The 20,643-nt window shown below is 40.4% G+C and overlaps 1 protein-coding gene across 3 annotated transcripts in view; it reads left to right on the forward strand.

Moving 5' to 3' along the window:
• The window catches only part of LOC133359279 (WD repeat-containing protein 7-like), an 82,015-nt gene that overhangs the window by 21,221 nt on the left and 40,151 nt on the right, over positions 1 to 20,643 (forward strand). For 2 of the 3 annotated variants that reach the window (XM_061577765.1, XM_061577767.1), the window contains exons 3-10: positions 6,388 to 6,494; positions 8,134 to 8,212; positions 9,081 to 9,255; positions 12,194 to 12,270; positions 12,851 to 12,970; positions 16,720 to 16,865; positions 18,809 to 18,911; positions 20,132 to 20,270. In XM_061577765.1, the coding sequence (XP_061433749.1) occupies positions 6,388 to 6,494; positions 8,134 to 8,212; positions 9,081 to 9,255; positions 12,194 to 12,270; positions 12,851 to 12,970; positions 16,720 to 16,865; positions 18,809 to 18,911; positions 20,132 to 20,270 (946 nt within the window). Of the gene's footprint in view, positions 1 to 6,381; positions 6,495 to 8,133; positions 8,213 to 9,080; positions 9,256 to 12,193; positions 12,271 to 12,850; positions 12,971 to 16,719; positions 16,866 to 18,808; positions 18,912 to 20,131; positions 20,271 to 20,643 lie in introns of all 3 variants that reach the window. The other variant, XM_061577766.1, reaches the window with a different exon arrangement.

Here is a 20,643-nt window from a genome sequence, read left to right on the forward strand (position 1 = left end):
CCATAAATAGATGGGTAGATGTGATGGCATCACTTGTGAGCACTTCTTGAGCAATGTGGGGGGAGGGATTAATTAAGGCATATAAATGGCAATGGGATATCCATTACCGGTTGGGTTATTTATATGGTACTCTTAGGTTTTTTCGGTAAAGTCATGTAGGTAAAAAAATATATATATATTTTTAGGTTTTTTCGGTAAAGTCACGTAGGTAAAAAAAATGTATATTTTTTCACGAAAGCTTCAAATCTAGAATTATTTATATGGTAATCAACATACATTATGCATGCACATTATGCAAGCCCATTGTTCTTGTATCTCCTGTCGATTGTGTGTACTTAAAATATCCGTACCAATGGTAATCCCTATTGAAGTATAGGGCATGCATTTAGACAATGCATTATTTGATGATTCGCTTCCAAGCAGCACTAAGTCTGTAGATATCCGAACGATTCAAAGTATTTTTAATTCTCGGAATTTCAATAGATTCTCTGATTATCCCTGGCCAGTAGCAACTAGTTTTGCACAGAACTTCAACACTATCCAAATCAATTGAGTGTCCTTGTTGGCACGCATGTTTTGCCACTACTGACAGTTGTATTTGGGAGTATTTAATATTTATTTGGTGTTCTCTTAGTCTCGTGCTGATCATTCGTCCTGTTTGCCCAACATAGCATTTGCCACAAGTGCAATTCATTTTCTGTTTATAGCTTTCGTAATACATCTTTAGTACCAGTTATTTCTATATTTTATGTACCGTGCCAAATCTGACTCGGATGTTTTGTTTTTCCAAACATCTGGATAGTTTTATCACCCCAACCTTGTACGGTATTTTAATAGTTATAGTTACTTGCTCAGTTTCAACCCTCGTGTTATTTGATTTGGTTTTGGCATTCAATGCCCTGTTGATTTGTGCATCATAAGCATTAAATTGGAGCGCTTCTTTAACAGGTTTAATTTCACTTCTCAGACTATCACCATCTGACACTTTCTTAGCCCGTTGTATGAGCATCTTGATGAGAGAGAATTTCTGTGCATTCCCATATAAGTGGGGATTTAAATTTAAAGGAATGTAATTACTACGCAGTCAATGTATAACCCATGTCTTGTATGTGAGCATTTTACATATGACATTTAAATTGAAGCAAAATATATATTTGAGGTAACACTATTTTATATTTAGGACCTATGATAATGTAAATATCAGCCTGAAAGACTAAATGTGGATTCATGCTTTTACCTTTAGTTTTGGACATTAATTCATATTTTACTTATTAGATTTATTTGAAGAAAATTAGTGAGATAAGGTTCCCTAACCCTAAGATCTAAATGCCCTCCCCCTGAAAAAACCTGATATCTAGGTTAAAAAAAAATGTTCTGGTAATATGAAACAGGTCCCTGCGGGGTGGGCTGGTAGGAACGAATAACCAAAGAATATAAACTTAATGTATTATTACACTTGTTTAGCCAGGAAAGCCTCACTGAGTCTAAAGGTTTTTGTAGGGTCCTGCCAAGTGTTTGCAGTAGGGGGCGATGTTGCTACACCTAATCGGATGATACGAAGGGAGAGTTTGAGGCCTAGTTCTAGGCTTTAGGCCTAGCTGTAGGCTTTAGGCCGCTGTGAGTTAATTTTTAATTTAAATGTTTTAATTATTAATGTAAAAGCTTTAAATTTAAATGTTTCTATTTAAAAACATCAGGGAATGTAACATTGTTAAACATTAACTCCCTTTCACACACGCGGGGGTACGATACGAAGGGAGAGTTTGAGGCCTAGTTCTAGGCTTTAGGCCTAGCTGTAGACTTTAGGCCGCTGTGAGTTAATTTTTAATTTAAATGTTTTAAAAAACTATCTCAGGGAATTATAATTTTTAATTTAAATATTTTAATTAAAAACTATCTCAGGGAATTATAAGGGAATGTTACACTTGTTTAGCCAGGAAAGCCTCACTGAGTCTAAAGGTTTTTGTAGGGTCCTGCCAAGTGTTTGCAGTAGGGGGCGATGTTGCTACACCTAATCGGATGATACGAAGGGAGAGTTTGAGGCCTAGTTCTAGGCTTTAGGCCTAGCTGTAGGCTTTAGGCCGCTGTGAGTTAATTTTTAATTTAAATGTTTTAATTATTAATGTAAAAGCTTTAAATTTAAATGTTTCTATTTAAAAACATCAGGGAATGTAACATTGTTAAACATTAACTCCCTTTCACACACGCGGGGGTACGATACGAAGGGAGAGTTTGAGGCCTAGTTCTAGGCTTTAGGCCTAGCTGTAGACTTTAGGCCGCTGTGAGTTAATTTTTAATTTAAATGTTTTAAAAAACTATCTCAGGGAATTATAATTTTTAATTTAAATATTTTAATTAAAAACTATCTCAGGGAATTATAAGGGAATGTTACACTTGTTTAGCCAGGAAAGCCTCACTGAGTCTAAAGGTTTTTGTAGGGTCCTGCCAAGTGTTTGCAGTAGGGGACGATGTTGCTACACCTAATCGGACATCGGACGGACGGACGGACGATATAATCTATTGTAGGCTGGTTCACTTCGTTCCTACCAGTATAATTTTGTTTTACTAGTATTTAAGGATAAGTGAGTACATTTTGTCACCAGAGATGGGGGAATGCGTGGTTCCCGGAAATGTTTGCATCGGCTGAGTGGTCTGCAGGCCAAAAAAGTTTGAGTAAAACTGTCCTAGATGGATGCTGTACTATTTCTGTCTGCTACAGCAGTGGTTTAACGATTTCAACATGATCTATATATTTACTTTATTGATCTGGTTAAGGCTTGGGATATAGTTATGAGGCCAGAGTTTTTTTATTGTTCTCCATGCTTTAGAGGTCCCTGACTTTCATATAATTATTAAGCACTCTTATGATGATGGACAGACGAGTTCAAACTGCATGGCCATGCCTTGGAGCCGTTTTTTGTTCATCATGGGGTGCAACAGAGATGTCCTATTTAAATATTTTTTTTGCTGTGAAGTTTGCGAATCCTTTGGCTTTAACAATTGAATATACATCTGGTAGAGATACAATATCAGTGTAATTCCTCCATCTCCTACCTGCCTACCAGGTAGGGTGCCCTCTAGCCAGTAGGGCATTGAGGCAGGAGGAGTGGGGTCCATGGGCATGAAGAAAGCTTCCACTGAGCACTGAGTGCTAGCAAGCACTGGTCTACATCAGGGTACCACTCTCACACAAACACTATGGTAAAAATAGAACTCAATCTTACCTCATTTATCCTTTTCTCTCTGCATCTCCATTTATCTCTGCATTTCCCTTTTATCCGTCTCCTTTTGTCTCTGTATCTCCGTTATTTTCTTTAGCTTTGAGAGAGATATGTGGAGCTCAGCATTAAATATTGCACATTAGCAATATATTTCAAATACGTTAATCCCCAGCTAAACGTAAGAGATGCAATCCTGGAAAAATGCTACTTCACTGAAAATTACTTAAAACGATCTCTAATTTCCCGTATAAATAATGTCAAAATCAGGGGTTGCATTCCTAGCTGACATTTCTGGAAAAATGTTTTGTTACTAAATGTCATCAAGCGTACAAAAATGCATACGTAAAAAGCTGACGTACATTTTCACTTATAATAAGTAGAAATAATTGGATTAAACTTACCAGAGATGGTTTAAAAGCTTTCTGATCAAGGCCTCTCGGGGTTTAGCAGTGGTGGAGTTCTGCAAACAAAGGGGCAGGATCAACTGGTGTCTCTTCATCTGACAATGAAGCTGGAGCTTCAGGAATGTTCACCAGAGGAACCCGGCTTGCTTCTGGGATTTTCTCCGAACCTTCTGGCTTGATAGCAGAGCATTTCAAAAATCTGCCTAAAGACACCTGGACATAATTTTTCTTATTCTTGGTTCTTTCGGTAAAGTCACGTAGAAGGGAAACAATAAAATAATAAAAATATATAAAACAATATTGTTTTATATATTTTTTTTTATTGTTTCCCTTCTACGTGACTTTACCGAAAGAACCAAGAATATGAATCCCTGCAGTCACGAAAGCTTTAAATCAAGATCTTTTTTTCTTCTTCTGCTGGTACAGCTCCTTGTAGCAGTAAATGGCAGGTATTTTTTTATGCCCTCTTCCTCTGCTCGTTGTTTTTCCAGCTGCATCGGATTCTCATTAGACAGGTCCTCACCATGGGACTCGAGCAACTCCACCACATTCGACTCCTCCACATTGTCAGTCCGCTTATTTGGAATGTAGTACTGTTTGTGAAATAACACATAATGGCAACAACTTAGAGCTGGTCATTCATATAGAGCAAATCAAAGAGCTCTCGTATAGCCTACAATTTATTTAGAACATTTATGTCACTAATATTTAAATTTAAACTAAGTTTAAACTGGTTTTTATGAAGTGTGTAACTGCAACTGAACCTTGTGTGACCATTTTGAACTGATGGAACTGTCACCAGTTATAATGGTTGTTGGGGTAACCTAAACTATACCCGGAAATCAGTCGGTTCGACTTTCTACTTCTGTGACTCTCACACACACGTGCGGTTCGCCCCTACAAATAGCCATCAACACCGAGAGCGGTACTCAGAAAATAATTTCAACGGCGACAGAGAAAGTCGACCTTTTGTATGACCCGGCTAGCTCTGACCTGTCGGGTGTACAATGACCCAAGTGAAGCAGCAGTGGAGACCATAGTGGTGACGAGATGGGGGGGGGGGGGGGGGGGGCGTGGGTTCAATCCCGGCCCTGGCGCCTGCATATTTGGAGTTTGCATGTTCTCCCCATGGTCACGTGGGTTTTTCTCCAGGTCCTCTGGTTTTTCCGTCCCCCTTTAGAATCATGCGTTTCGAGTATTTGGCTGCGATACACTTCCACATGATAAGCCACTTCGTTGAGTTATCATTTATTGCCAGGTCGCTTCTGAAAAAGAGCCATATAGCTCAATGGGCCTTACCTCGTTAAATAAAAAAGAGTTTAGTTGAGTAAGTCCCCAGGTTGTGGAAGATCTGACTCACGGAAATTTTCCCATAAATCATGTTAAAAAAAAATTGGTAAATTTTTGTGTTATTTATGTAAGCGCAAATAGCGCAGCGCGGCGAGGTTGCGGATGAATACCGCGGCGAGAGACGTAAGGCAGGCCGCCTTACGCCTCGCTCCACCAAAACGCCGCCATCACCTAGCCCAAGCTTCACTAGGATTAAGGTAATAAGAATTGTTTTATAGCGTCACGTAATTCTCTTCATTTTGTAGCATTATGTAATTGTTTTCTATGCTTAGAACTATATATTTTTCCCATGGTTCTGTTGCTAGTTTTCTAGCCTAATGCACGGTAAACGAACATTTTGAAGTAAAATTGGAATCATTGAGAGTATTCCATATGAATAAAGCGCTCTACCTAGCATTTACCTGTTATAAACATTTTTCAAGTGTAGTACCCCAGTAATTACCCTGTAATCGGGTAATTATGTATATTGGGTAACGGTAAAAGGTAGGGTAAAGGTAGGCTCGTTGTTTTTACCTTGCTGAGGCCTACTGGGAGCACAGCAGCTCCCACAACCTCGTCTCCCACCGCTGCCTTGTAGTGGTATAATGACCCTCTGTGCGCTGGTTCGATTAGCGCTCACTTCTCCAGCAACGCATCTTGAGTGCTAATTAAGGTCTACCTGTACTGGTCTGTGTTAAAGGATTTGTTGTACTTGTTAGAATATAAATCATGCAAAATCTTCCCTGCTGAAAAATTCAAACCAGCACATCTCGGCTGTTCTGATGCAAAACAAAAAATAAAAATTTCTACCACATTTCCCAGCAGTTCCGCATTAGCCCCACCTGATTCGGCGCATCGTGATTTGCAGACCACGATGCATTTTAAATCTGCCGCATTTCACCGAGCTTTCTGCAAACCCATTTATTTATTGATGAAAGTACTCTGTATTGCAAAGAGGCCCCATGGCTTCGCAATGCGAACCCTGTAAAATGTCAAAATAGCGGAGCTGCATATAGAATCTCGCGGAGCTGCAGAGAGAAATGTGAAATGTCTGGGATTAAAAATTATTCTCAGACATTACACTTCCATTGGAGCTTCAGGAAACTGAGGTAAGATTTATATTTTTGATTTGCTATTTTTTTTCCTTTTGCATCAGCATAGCTGTGTGCTGATGTGATTTGTTTCAGAAGAGAATAATTTAGCATTTTTTAGACATGGAAAAAAAGCAAATTTCAGGATCAACTGTCTCGCTGATTTGGGGGGAACTTCTGGTAAGTCTCGAGTTGTGAGAATTTGCGGATCATTGGAGTGCGGATATTAGAAATCTTGTATGTGTTTTTGTGTTTTATAAACAAAAAAATACATCGGTAATATATTGGTCTCATAAAGTGGCAATGCATTTGTTGTTTACGTTGTTTTTGTCCAACCTACAGATCAGTCCACGAGCCTTGCTGTTTGGTCATTCTTCAGCCATCACTTGTCTCAGCAGGGCGAGTGATGGGCCTGAAGAGGTCTACATCGTCAGTGCATCTGAAAACGGGTCAGTAGCAGTCATGCCAATCTTATCCACAGCACTTGAACATAAACACATTCCTGCAGAGGGAGCTGGTAGGAACGTTGGGTTGCTCGGTCAATGGCCAGGGTCAACGGCGGCGTGGTGTATTCCGCAAATATGTCCGACTGTGAGAGCGGGCTCAAGGCGGCGTGAGTAGGTTAAACGTTGAGTTTTATAAGGGCACCACGGGGTGACCAGCCCCTCCCCACCCAGCCCCACCCCTCCCACCCCCCACCCAGCCCCACCCTCCCCATCCTCCCCACCCTCCCCACCTAGCCCCTCCCCTACCCTCCCCTCCCCACCCAGCCCCACCCTCCCCACCCAGCCCCTCCCTGCACAACGGACAGATGGACACAATAATCCCCTGTGGGCTGGTGTAACCAAGAGGTTCCTACCAGTATTACTTGTGTATCACAGCCGGTCATAAACCTTAATATCTATGAATAATATGTAAACAGTTCCTCTCAATTATCCCTTGGCAGATTATCCAGGTAGGGGATTAACCGCACTTATCCGCATCCTTTAACGCACACCCTGGTTCTAGTCACTGCCCCTCACTCGTTGCTGGTCAGTGAGTTGGTGCCTCCATCGGCAAGTAAACCTATGAGTTTGAGAAACATTTAAAACTGATGACGCATGCTACGTCTTTCATTTGGCTTCCATTCTGCGGAGGTAAATAAACCTGTTTTGCCGTCTTAATTTACATGGATTTTGGGCTATCCGTGTGTTTATTTTATCCGAACCACTCGTATGCAATATTACCGGCTTGCCTGTAGTGAATGGAAGCCCAATTAATGTGCTAATGGTGTGAGGAGGAACGGTTTAAATTTATATTTTTAACTTTTGTATTGAAAAAATAAGGTTGCAGATGATCCGCCAGTGAAATGATTGACCCACAATGGTCGGCTATTTAATCAAACAATTGAATAGTAATAGTGATTGTGTTGAAAGTTGTATATATGATTGCATGCTTAGTGGGAGACTGGTGTAGTAGCTGCAATTGGTACAACTGATCATATTTGTCAGTAGGTATTGTCCATAAAAAATGCATTTGCACTTAAAAAAAAATATGAACAAGCATGCACACATCAACACATGATCAGCTATTTTTAAATCCTTTATATTAAGTTCGCTTGCTTGCTTGCGTGCTTGCGTGCTTGATTGCTTACGACCGTGCAAATCTTTCGGTCGTTTTTTAACCCACTTTCCGTGATCCAATCGAGCTGACATTTTGCACACAGACTCGTTGTGCGAGACAATTAATGTTCGTGAAAATTGTTTTCCAAAATTTTACACTGTTTAGGGAAAACTAATTAAATATTTAATTACCAATTGCTTAATACTGGCAGACAATCATCTGACCCATAGGTGGCAGCCATCTCAAGCCAGAGGACGAGAGGACTCTAGCCGCCACGCATATAAAGGATTTAGAGTGAAAAACTTTGTTTTTACGGGTTATACTTATTGTTAACTCATTAGGTGGGTTTGAAAAGCTGGTTGGAATTTCCCACGTGGTAGACAATTGATGTGGAGCAGTTGTTACTCTAAAGCCTGCCCTCCACATGCCGCCCTTAGCTGTGTAGAATGGCTAACATATTCACAATTATTAACTTGTTTCTTTCAGAGAAATGTGTCTAAGTGATGTAAGTGATGGACGTTGCCTTGAGTTCACGAAGCTTGCCTGCTCTCACATAGCAGTCCACGTGAGTATCACTCGTCTTGGAAATTGCACACTGACCAAAGAAGTTGGTTGTGACACCTTAATTTTTTTTACCTTTTGAATTTTTAAAATAATATATCTTGATGGAAATGTAATTGTGATATGTACAACACATTTGTATTCATTGCTTATTGTTAGAAATTTTTTTTTCTGAATATTTCATGATATTTATATATGAACACTTACCCGTTAATGGAGTTACATACAGCATGAGACACAATACCTTGTAATCCATAGAGGTAACATGAGCATCATTTGGGCTCTCGTAGGTTTTAAATGGACTTGCACAGTGTGGTGTTGTTGTGGTACATAAGAGCCCTTGATGTAACTTGTCAAATGACCACAGCCATGAGGACGTGAGCCAGCCCAGTTCACAAACAGGGAAGCTGTGTTCAGCGTGGATTCGCAGAGCAACTTACAGGAGTCACATGACTCAAGTGCCAGATCGCATGACTCGCAGCCAGAAGTCTTCACATAGACATTGGCACCCGAGCCATCCTCGGAACTTGTCCATGATGCTACTGGATAACGTAGACGAGAGATTCACGTTCCTGATTTTATTTTGAAAAATGCCCAAGCCTAGGTTAAGCCTTGTGAAATATTGCTTTGTATATGTATGACCACTTCCCCCTGTGAAGCTGCACAGGAGGACTGGAGCAAGAAACAAGTTGTGTTGGGGCATTCTTAGAAAATCCCAGAATAGTTTGGGCCCAATGTTTTAATGACCGTGGAAACTTAGCATAATATGACTGAATCTTTTCTGTAATTATGTTATCATGTGACCGCCCATACTATCTTGCCATAAACCATTAACATGTTGTGTGCTGTGTGCATATTCTCTGTTTTTTCAGTATTATAAGAGCACAAGCAGACACACACAAATAGGCAGATTGTTGTGTTATGGCCACTATCCAGAAATCCTCGTCATGGATGCCAGTAGTCTGAACATACTCTTCACCCTCGTTTCCAAGATTTCTCCAGACTGGATCAGTGCTATGACAATGGCTTTCTCTTCACAAGCACAAGGTTGGTCAAATATCTCCATATAATTAAAAGGCAAAGTTTTGAAAATGTATGTCTGTCCAAAATGTTTAGCGTACTTCCCGACATGCAACAAACTGGAAATTTGCCATGTGGGTACTTTCCAGACTGTACACCATGCAAAAATTATAAAAATACACTTTCGTTTTTTTTCTTGGGGGGGGGGGGAGCTCAATAATGCAGAAATGTTTTGCACGGCAAGTGAGCTGTGACGTCAAATCTGTCACGTGACCCGCGCACGTGGAAGCGTAACGCATTGTAGCGTAGTGGTTAGCGCGCTGCGCTACGAACCCGGCGACCCGAGTTCGATTCCCGCTCAAGGCCACCACCGGTGACGATTATTTTAACCGCTCCTAGGCCTCCCCTAGGTCGACTCAGCCTCAAACGAGTAACTGGTGTGGTGTGTGAACATCGCGCTGGGGAGACAAAGTGTCGTGAATCCAAGTCCCGGGCTAAGCCGGGTAGTAAAGCTCGTTATGTATAAACTGTCCAGTATTCCCTCGTTATTTGCGAGGGATGCATTCCGGAGATACTCGTGAATAGCAAATTTTGCGTATAATAATATTGGCCAACAAAATCGTACACGCAACATCCGCAGATGCTTCTAAAGCTTCGAGAAGTTTTCTCCCTCACCCCTTTAGCTCATCAACTTTCTGGCATCACATTCTATCCCATCACGTTCTATTAGTTCACTTGATCTCTCATCACTTCAGCTCATCACATTCGTGCATCGCATTCTTGCTCATCACTTTTTCTCTCATCACTTCATCTCTCATCTCTTTATCTCTCATCACTTTCTATCATCACTTTCTTTTATAAAGTTCCACGTGCGATTCGCGGACAGCAAGTTCGTGAATAATGAGGGGAATACTCGATGTAAAAAAGAATGCACACATTTCACCGTTACTTGCTGTATCCCAGTGGCTATGAGCTTTGAACACACATGGTCAACAGCATCATTTGTAGGTATGTGTTTTTGTATATATGTATCTATCTATCTTTGCTTGGAGACATTATCTTACTGTTCTTCCAATTTCATTGAATGAGTTGTCACTAGAACCTTAAACCCAATCGTTCAGATTCTTGGCCTGGGTGCTGCCTACGCACTCTACCATTTCAAATGATGATGCATCTCACAGCCGCATTAAAAAATTTGGTACAACAGATGGGTGTCTAGCATTGGAGAGGGGGCTTCACGCTCTATTTCATGAACGAGTTGTCGGTGATGGTCAGGTTATGATTCATAATTGGTTACTTTTGGGTTAGGTGGTGTGAAAATGTGTCGTGAACCCTCCTTCACCTCACACAGCCAATTAATGAAAGTGTCACGGGAACAAAGTTGCCAAATGTATTACAGCTGCAGCAGAACACTAACCTATATGTTGGAGATGTAATTTAATAATGACAGTGGATTCATATTTGATGGTTTGTAATTGGCAGGTCAGGTAAGTGTCATAAAGTGAATGTTTAGCCATACTCTTTGGTTCTTTCCGTAAAGTCACGTAGGTATAAAATATAATAAATCACATATTTAGCCAATTGTGAAAATAGGATATCCTTAAATATGTTAAAGGTTAATTTAGTTCATTAATATTATGGGGATTAGCACTGAGGAATTAGTGATAAAAACAAATGGTTGGTGTACTAATTGGTTACATTATTTAAATTATTGATTAAGCCTAAATGGCTAAGAGCAATCAACTCTAATTATTCAATTAGACCAAGTGCTGTAACTGTGTCGATGCCTTCCTGGCATCTACTTAAGGGCCTGGATCGTGAAGCGCTTTCACCCGAGATCTGAGCTCCTGTTAACAGCCTGATGAGGCTGGATGTAATCTCCAGCAAACCGTTGTTACCTATGTCAATGTTGTGAGATTATTCTACACACCAGCGGTGATGTGAGCGGTAGTATATTTGACGTGTTTTATTTAAGAGACTTTTTTTTGATCATCTATATATATGTAAAAGGGAAATTTGTGATTATGTGTGTCTGTTCAAAATGTTTAGCGTACTTCCCGACATGCAACAAACTTAAAATTGGCCATATGGGTACATTCCAGACTGTACACCATGCAAAAATTTGAAAATACACTTGTATTTTTGGGGGGGGGGGGGGGGGGGGTGCAGTAATGCCTATATTTTGCACGGCAAGTGAGCTGTGACGTCGCATCTGTCATGTGACCCGCGCATGCGCAGTGGTTCGCGCTACGTTGCGCTACGAACCCGGCGACCCGAGTTCGATTCCCGCTCACGGCCACCACCAGTGGCGATTATTTGAACCTGTCCTGGGCCTCCCCTAGGTCGACTCAGCCTCAAACGAATAACTGGTGTGCTGTGTGAACATCGCCACTGGGGAGACAAAGGCGGCCGGGCGTGGTGAATCCAAGTCCCGGGGGAAGCCGTGTTCAACTGACGTTTTTATTAGTTGGCTGTGTCGGGTGTGGGAGGGTTTTACACATTCTTGCACAGTTTTACACAACAGAAACCAATTATGCATCGTAATGTTGGTCGTGAAAGCCTGCATGTGAAACAGTCAAGTTAGTTGACGACTCGTGAGTGTTGTAACACGAGTGATGAATATCTACCCACATTCCCAGTTTCTGTAGCACTCTACTTCCCCCCCCTCCGTGCCCCCTGCATCTCTCCTCCCCCCCTCTTACCTTATATAATCGCTCGTCACAAACAGCTCTCTTTGCCCACTACAGTAATTTTTGTTCCTTACTTTGGTTGTCCCACCTGATGACGGAGGCTTGTGTTGCTTCCGAAACGTCGTGATTTAATTTAATTTGTTCTATTTTTAATTTTTTGTCTTAATTTTATTTATATTTTTTCACCTGCGTGACTTTACCGAAAGAACCAAAGAGTATGGTTTAAAATAATTCTATTTGCCTATATTTATTTGTCCGCTGTGAATATATTACAGAGGACAAAGTGATCGCTGTGTCCGTTTCCGGAAATCTTAAAGTCTGGAATCTGAAAAACATTTCTAATAAGTTGCAGGTGAGTACAACGGTGAACTTTAAGTATTTTAATTGTTACAATATATTACGTACTTTAATATGTTATGTTAATCGGAATGACGAAGGCTTTTAAATAGTGCATGCACTAAATGATCCAGATATTTTAAACATAATATCTGGATTATGCAAATATCGAAGTTGAAAAACAATCAAGGTTGGTATAGTCCTTATCTGCCATGTGAAGGGTGTGATTTTGTAGGAATGGTTATCGTGATTATATTAACTATACTTTTGCACCATGCACCCCACCAAATGTGGACCTCACCCGTTCTGTCTGTGTTGGATAGTGTTGGACCCCTCACATGCGTGGGCTTTCTACGGGGGCTTTTATTTTCACCAAGATATAAACACTCATTAATTGACCCATAACACCTTAATAATCACGCTGACTCTACTTTGTAATTGACATAATTACAGTTAAATAGACTGTCTACAGATTATATTATCGAATGATATTGCAATTTAAAGGATACAAAAATGTTCTTATTCTTAACTAAAGAACGCTTTCGTGCTTATGTGTACATGAATGTGTTTTCCCAAGATGTTGTTTGTTGTTCCAGATAGGAGAGATATTGCACGAGGAAGAATCAAAGCCAATTCACTGCACCGACTGCCAAGACATCTGTTTCTGCCCCTTCACATGCCGATCGTTGTTGCTGGTCTCCACATCATGTTGGATGGTAACGTTTGTCAACGTTAAACGTTTTATTTTGCAAGTGATGGAATTTCATAACTTTTTTTTCTTCATACATTTCTTGTGTAACAGATCATTGCTGTATGGTAAAACCTCTGGGAAGCTGGATTTAAAGGGGTAAGAGCCTCTCTGGTGATGGGGGTGTCTGGCATACTGCAGTTAATTCGTTTGTTCAGAATTCATCATCATCAGCCATGATCAGTCCTCTCCAAGCGGCTGCCACATCTCAGTCTTGCAGTCGCAATCTCTCCTGCGCGTGAACTACTTTTATCCCTCCAGCTGCTCAGTAGACATCCTCTCATAATTAGAATTGTTCAATTCCTTAGCTGCTGCTTCATCATCATTTAAAAGTTGTCATGTAAAGCAACCATAAACACATGAAAAGACCTATGTTGGTAATTTTTTGAGAAACTCTACTATATACACAATATACATAGAAGTAAAATGTAAAAGCGTAAATATCTTGGGAACAGTAGCCAATCGGTTGGTTTAATTGTCATATTTGAATTCAGCACATCAAAATCCATAATAAAGAGCACATATCATCTCTGAAGCAGACGACATCTAAAAAAATGTCGACCAGTTTTATTGTTCCTCACCTCGGAGCATCATCCCTCGTCCTGGCTATCTCTGCCTCAAGCCCACTTGTCATACTAGTTTAAATTGTGTCAGTAACCTTGAGTACAGTCCACACCTCCCATTAGCACGGTTGGATATGTATGGTGCAAAATAAGTTCACTAGACATTCCCTTATCCATATTTTCCTCGTTCTACCTCTGTAATTTCAAGCATGCATCTCCATGCTTTGCACACCGTTATATTGTTGATATATGAACCATATGTGATAACGGGTAGAACATACTGATTAAAACCATTCTTCTCAATGCACGTAGGCCAAAAATACATTATCAAGTGCCGCTTTACAAAAAGAAAGCATTTCAACCTTCTCTCATCCATCTCTTTGTTTCACCATTTTGATACCAGTCAGCCTTCATCAGGTGAGTGCCAGTTGGGGGACTTGTAGCAGTTTGGGGTGCTTGGGAAGCCTCCCCAACGGGCTTCGCTGCCTCCTTGCTCACTTTGCCATGGGAGCAATCCGCTTGCTAGCCCCGGGGATTACCAGGTGCCATAGGTCGACTGTCTGAGATGACTGGCCGATGCAACACCTGTGCCCCCCCTACTGTGCCAACTTTCTTCTTTAGCCGCCCAGCGCTCCGCACGTTGTTGTGAGCATTGCTCCACTGCCCTCTGTTGTTGTCCAACTGCCCAATAGCCTCCTTCATGAGCCTCATCCACAGAGGCCGATCTTAACATCGCTGGTACTACCATCGGCAAGTCCACTCAGCTCCACATCCTCTTTTACCATATCACTCCATCTCTTGTCTCGCCCGTGCCGCTCCTTTTTAGCCCCCTCTATCGGGCTGAACAAAAGCTGTTTAGGCATGCGGTGGCTGGGCACGCAGGCTACATGACCCACCCAACTCAGCCTTGCCTAACGGAGAAGCTCACCGATGGGACTTTGTCAATATCTTTCAAGGATTTGTGAGCTCAAACAATCCAGCCTGCTTAAACCCAGGATGGATCATAGGCAGGCCAGCCTAAATGTTTCTAACCGAGGAGGATGTTCTATTAGGGGGGTCCAAGGTTTCGCAAGCGTAGAGAAGGGAGGGCATGATGGTGGCCGAGAAGACTTGAAGTTTCGTGTGGAGCAACAGATCAGGTAGCTTCCACACAGCGTTATGCAACCGATGAAAAGATATTGCCACTCGACTGATTCGGAGTGAGACCTCTGCTGTCAAACTGGAGCCGGTCATGAGCACAATGCCCAGGTGTGTGAAACTCTCCACTCTGTCCACAACTGCCCCATCACCAATTGGGAGTTGTGGGGGTGGAGTGTCTGATGGTACAAAATACCCAGGCAGGTGCTTAGTTTTGGTGGGGCTGATGGTAAGGCTGATGGTAAGGCCCAGGTTCAGCAGCAGCGCCTCCAGCAAATCAGTTTTAGGCACCATGGTCCACCACGTCAAAATATGCAGAGAGAATGAAGCAGAACAAAAAAGGAATGGCATTTTTGAGAGCTTGCTATCAGGAGGCTATTCGTCACCCTGAACTCGAGCTTTCTCAGGAATATTCCTCTTCCGAGGTCCTGCCAGTTTCAGCGTGACCACCTCATGAACCTTACCTGTGGAGGCAAGGCGAGAGACGGGTCTTTAGTTAGCAGGACAGTTCAGGTCAAGAGAAGGTTACTTACTTTTTTTTAAATGTTTAGCTCGTTTAAAGGTTTTAAGGGTTTTGAATATTTATCTTGTATAAAATGGTATTTTGTTACTTCAACATTTAATAATTTGAATTGTCAAACATTGGCTCAAGCTTCACTATAATTTACGCATTGCAAACTTTGTTATTATTTTGACTTGTTTTACAGTAGATTGGATAGTAATGCGGTTTTTCGGATATGAATTATCATGTGGTGTAATGTAAAAACTAAATTTGAAGCATCAGTCTCGTATTTCAGTCATGAAGTTTACGCTATTGGGGAGTCCTACAGTAAAACCTCTTCATTTGCGACTTTTTCTTTAGCGAAATTGGATTAATCTTCTTGATTCTTTCGGTAAAGTCACGTAGAAGGGAAGTAATAAAATAATAAATATAAAACATAATAAAATTATTCTCACGACGTTTCGGCCACAAGGCAAGTAGCCGTCTTCAGGTGAAAACCAGGTCTGTCGAGGCGACAGCGTCTGAATGAAACAGCACACGCGCTTGGAGCATGTATATAAGCTGGGTTGGAAGGGGGGAAGAAAGGGGGAGCCTTGAAAAAAGAATATGCATATCAAGAGGAATTTAGCTTATATACATGCTCCAAGCGCGTGTGCTGTTTCATTCAGACGCTGTCGCCTCGACAGACCTGGTTTTCACCTGAGGACGGCTACTTGCGTTGTGGCCAAAACGTCGTGAGAATAATTTTATTTTGTTTTATTTTTATTATATTATTACTTCCCTTCTACGTGACTTTACCGAAAGAACCAAGAAGATGAATCCCTGCAGTCACTAAAGCTTTAAATCGAAATTCGATTCTTTGCGATTTTATATTTGTGTACCAGTTTAACTTTCGTGCCTTATTCCTTCAGCTATTCACGATTTTGGCAACCTCATCATGGGGGGAGGGGTGTTTTTGCAGCACAGGATATAAGTGTCTTTTTAAATTTCAATCATGAGGTCTAAGCGTCAAGTGAGTGGAGGAAATGAGAGCAAGAGTAAAAGGCAGGAAAAAGTTCAAAGTTTAGTTCAAAAAGTCAAGTTGTTGCATAGACTTGTTCGTGGTGATAGTGCATCTGCTGACCATCATCATCACATCCCCATCATCAAAAGTAATTAAAAGTGCCAAATTTAAAGTATAATTTATTGATGCATTTTATTTACTCTATTTTGTTGTATTATTTGTTTATCTATTTTTATTGTACAATTTTATTAAATATATGGATGTTATTTATGCGTACAGTACAGGATTAGTGTATGTTCAGTCAGATATGGAAACCTAATTCCCTTTTTCCCATATAAACACGGCATCTTCAGTTGCGAATTCTACTTTTGCGCAGATGTTCAAGAGCCTAACGCTCCCGAAAGCCGAGGCCTTACCTTATTAGCGAAACCATATTCTCAATGATATTTCAATGAAGCTTTCTTCCCGAGGTGGTACATGGTCAGAGTTCTAAATACATTTTTTTTTGCCAGGTGTTTGACGCAGGTGATTTCTCAGTCCTTTGCTCGGTGTGCTCCGAAAAAGGAGAGCGGTGGTCAGGAGGAAAGTTTTTAACTGCAGATAGTGTAATCATCTGGACAGAGGAAGGAGCAGCATCTGTCTACCGCCTGCCACCCAGGTGAGCTCCCAACAGCTTTGCATGCACCATGTGCCATATTGCCTTCCACGCCTAACACTGGGCATACATTAATTTGCAAAACTATTTGAGTTTTTAGTTACGTAACTTAAAAACTCCGAAAAACAATGTCTCTGCTTCTGTGTCTCTGTTTCCATGCCTTTGTTTTGCTTGATTTTCGGCATGCGTTCAAGGCATGTGCCATCCATGGTAAATGCTTCATTGCATATTTTTTTAGGAGTTTGTATTGCAGCGTTTCACAGACTTTTAAGATCTCCAAACAGTACACCCACATCAACACATATTTTTTGCCATTTCACTGTAATGTAATAGTTATGAAGTGTAATTTATTGAATACAGTAGTTACTGTTTTTATTTGGTCAAAGATAGAGAATATGTGTGTGCGTATCTACAGTAGGCCAGTACTGTACATTTGTATATGTGCCTTTGTCTTTAAGTCAAGTAACTTTCGAAAGTAGCTTACCGAGTAGTAACTTTTAAAAGTAACCTAAGTAATTTAGAACATTTTCACAACTAATATAAAGTGACATTTCAGCAGCAAACATTACTTTTTTGGTACGTAATTTTTAATTTTTCAAAGTTACTATGTTTTTTTACGTAACTTTCCCCACATTGCTTGGGGGTCAAGCCAGTTGCACTTACACATGGGCACAACGTGTTGCTTGTATCTCGTAACTGGGATACTCTTGACGCTGTTGCCAGAAGTAAGGAAACCCATGCACTGCTCATGGGATCTTTACCTTGCGCGCTGTGTGTATAATATGTACACAGGTACTAACATGGTCCAACGGTAGTACATTCGCGGTTGAGATCCGGCAGGCTGCCCTGATTAATACTGCAGGTGTCACTGGATGTTCAAGATCTGGTGACGTCTTCTTGGTTCTTTCGGTAAAGTCACGTAGAAGGGAAGTAATAAAGAACCAAGAAGATGAATCCCTGCAGTCACGAAAGCTTTAAATCGAAAAATCTGGTGACGTCTTTTGAAAATAATAGGACAGAGTTTGTTCCAGCATTATGGTGCAAACTTGCCAAATTTGAAAATGTACTTGAAAGTTACTTAATGGGGAATGCACATCAACCCCCTACTGTAAAACTACTGCAGACTGTAAAAGCATCGCACCTTTTTGAATAACCCTGCGCCATGAGAATTATATGTATGTTTTTATTTTATTTTTTGTCAGACCCAACATTAGTGCAGTGTAAAATAGAGGTTCTGTTTTACTTACAAATCAAAGCCTGCATGGTTTTTTTAATTAACTGAATTGAATGTATTAACGTGTATCTCTTGTAGGCCTACTTTTCTACACATACCCATGGGTATATTGTTACAGTCGTATACCTCCGTTAAAGAGGCTCACATTATTAGTACCAGTAATGAATTCAATGATAAGTAAAATATATTGTTACTTTTAGGAAAAATGTGAAGATATCCCAATGTTATTATTCAACGTGGTTAGTTGCTCTGCTGAACGTTGTGTAAATATTCATCAATCTTATAAATACTAGGCAATGTTTAAAGTGAGCACCTCTGCTTTTGTAATGTTCATTATAATTTCTGATCGTTTCTGAGTTTTCATCTCACATTGCAAGTCAAATGTATTTTATTAGGTAGTGTGGCATTAAGTTCACAAGAGCATTTTGCGTTAGTTTTTAGGGCAATATGGTTCTATGAATAATTATACTTTGGCTTGAGATGTAAAAATATACATCTAAGAACGTTGAGTGTAAGTTGCATTTTCCAAGGCCTTTTGTATGCTGCACATTCATGTTTAACTTTAGCTGTGCCTCATTACTTGACATAGCTGACTGATCTGTTTGTGTTCATCTACTTGTTTGCATTATCATTTGTCCTTATTGAATGTGTAATACGGTGTGCCGTGGTGCCAATAATACTTTTCAAATGACAACGCTTCGTGTTTTTGCAGTTGCCTTCCGGATAGTAAACACTTCCGCAGTGACGTTGGGAAGGTCATCGACAGTTCACCCCCCAAGCGGCTTTATCGTTTTACCTGCCCTCCGGATGAACAGGTTATCATTGCACTTCCACTTATTAGAGTGAATTTGGCTGTAATGGTTCCACCTGAAGACGGAAGCTTGTGTTGGCCTCCGAAACGTCGTGATTAAATTTAGTTATTTATTTATTTTCATCTACGTGACTTTACCAAAAAAACCAAAGAGTATGAATCCTTGCAGTCACAAAACTTCAAATCTAGAATTAACATTGGTCTTGTTGTATATACAGTTACACGCTGCCATTTGCACACTGCCAATAACCTCTTTAGAATATATATTTTTATCTCACGGTGAACCTGAAATCAATCATTATGCTGTGGACAGTAGTCCTAATGTGGCATGTAACAATAAGGGTCTTATTTACGACGATCTGATTCACGATGGGGTTTTCAGGGAATCAATTTGTCGTAAAAGAGAGGACCGCTTGCATTTTCTCATCGTTTCTTTGGCTGTAAGAGCTAATGATGTGATCTTTAACAGGACTTTGCAATCAATTGGTTCCTATAATGACTATCATCAGCAAATCTGAATTGTTTAAGCCAATCTCCATTTCTGTTTTTCTTTAATTCCTCCTATCCATATTCTTGTTTCTTTCGGTAAAGTCACGTAGAATGGAAATAATCAAACAATAAAAACTTAACAATAAAATTTCCCTTCTACGTGACTTTACCGAAAGAACCAAGAATATGAATCCCTGCAGTCACGAAAGCTTTAAATCGAAGAAAAGTCCTCCTATCCAATTAATTATTTGTTTAATATTCAAATGTGTTTTGTTTATTTTATTTTACCTGTGGTCGGGCCCATTGAGCTAAGAAGCTTTTAACCCTGGCGAGGGTATCTCCTGGCCCAACTCCTCTTCTAAATGATCCAATCAATTGGAGATCAGAGTTAAAATGGATAGCCACGGGTTTCTAAATGATCTGTACAGGTTTAAGTTGTGTGGGATTTTTCTAGGTATTTATTTTCTTTAAAATACTAAAAGGAGTTAGTCCCTATGCTTTAAATGTAATCGTTTGTAATAACACTTGCTTTCTCTGAGAACATTTCATATTATTGTTCTTAAATTCATTGCACGTACATGTATGCATAACAATGTGTAACGTACCATTTGTAAATAGTTTTCTAATGATGTATTTTAGGGGATATGAATGTAATGAATGGAAAGCAGCATATACCTTCATTTATGGACACCTGTTTATTGATGCTTTTTTTTACACTTGTATATTTGTGATCAGCCATTAATCTGCCTGCCAGTCGTGAAGTATTTCCATGGAAAGCCGTCGTCGTCGTCGTCACGGCTACTTGTGCAAGGCGACTCTATGGGCCAGTTGACAGTTTGGCGCATACCGGCAGAACAAACGCAACATCAAAGTGGTCAGTGTTTCAGCATCTTGCATAATAAGCCTTGATATCCATGAATGTTGTTCTTCTTCCAGAAGCCTCACAAACATGTTTTTAAATAAAAATATATGTGCAACAATTAGAATCCACCAAAATCATGACCAATGCATTTCTTCAGAAACTTTCATGAAAATGGATTTTGCACTCTCCAGATCGAAGCACAAAGTGGGAGATTAATTGCATTTTGGTTAAGAACAGATTCCAGTCCAGTATATATCTATCCAAGGTAAAATGCAAGTATAGTGCAGATATTGCCATGGTAGGAAGATATCACATCTTTCATGAGGCATCTGGATTGCCATTCAACTTCACGGAGTAGGCATATCACGAGGGTGCTTCACAAGTG

The sequence above is a fragment of the Lethenteron reissneri genome, chromosome 64 (assembly GCF_015708825.2).
Source record: "Lethenteron reissneri isolate LAM-NWPU_2019-01 chromosome 64, ASM1570882v1, whole genome shotgun sequence".
Classification (NCBI taxonomy): Eukaryota; Metazoa; Chordata; class Hyperoartia; order Petromyzontiformes; family Petromyzontidae; genus Lethenteron; species Lethenteron reissneri.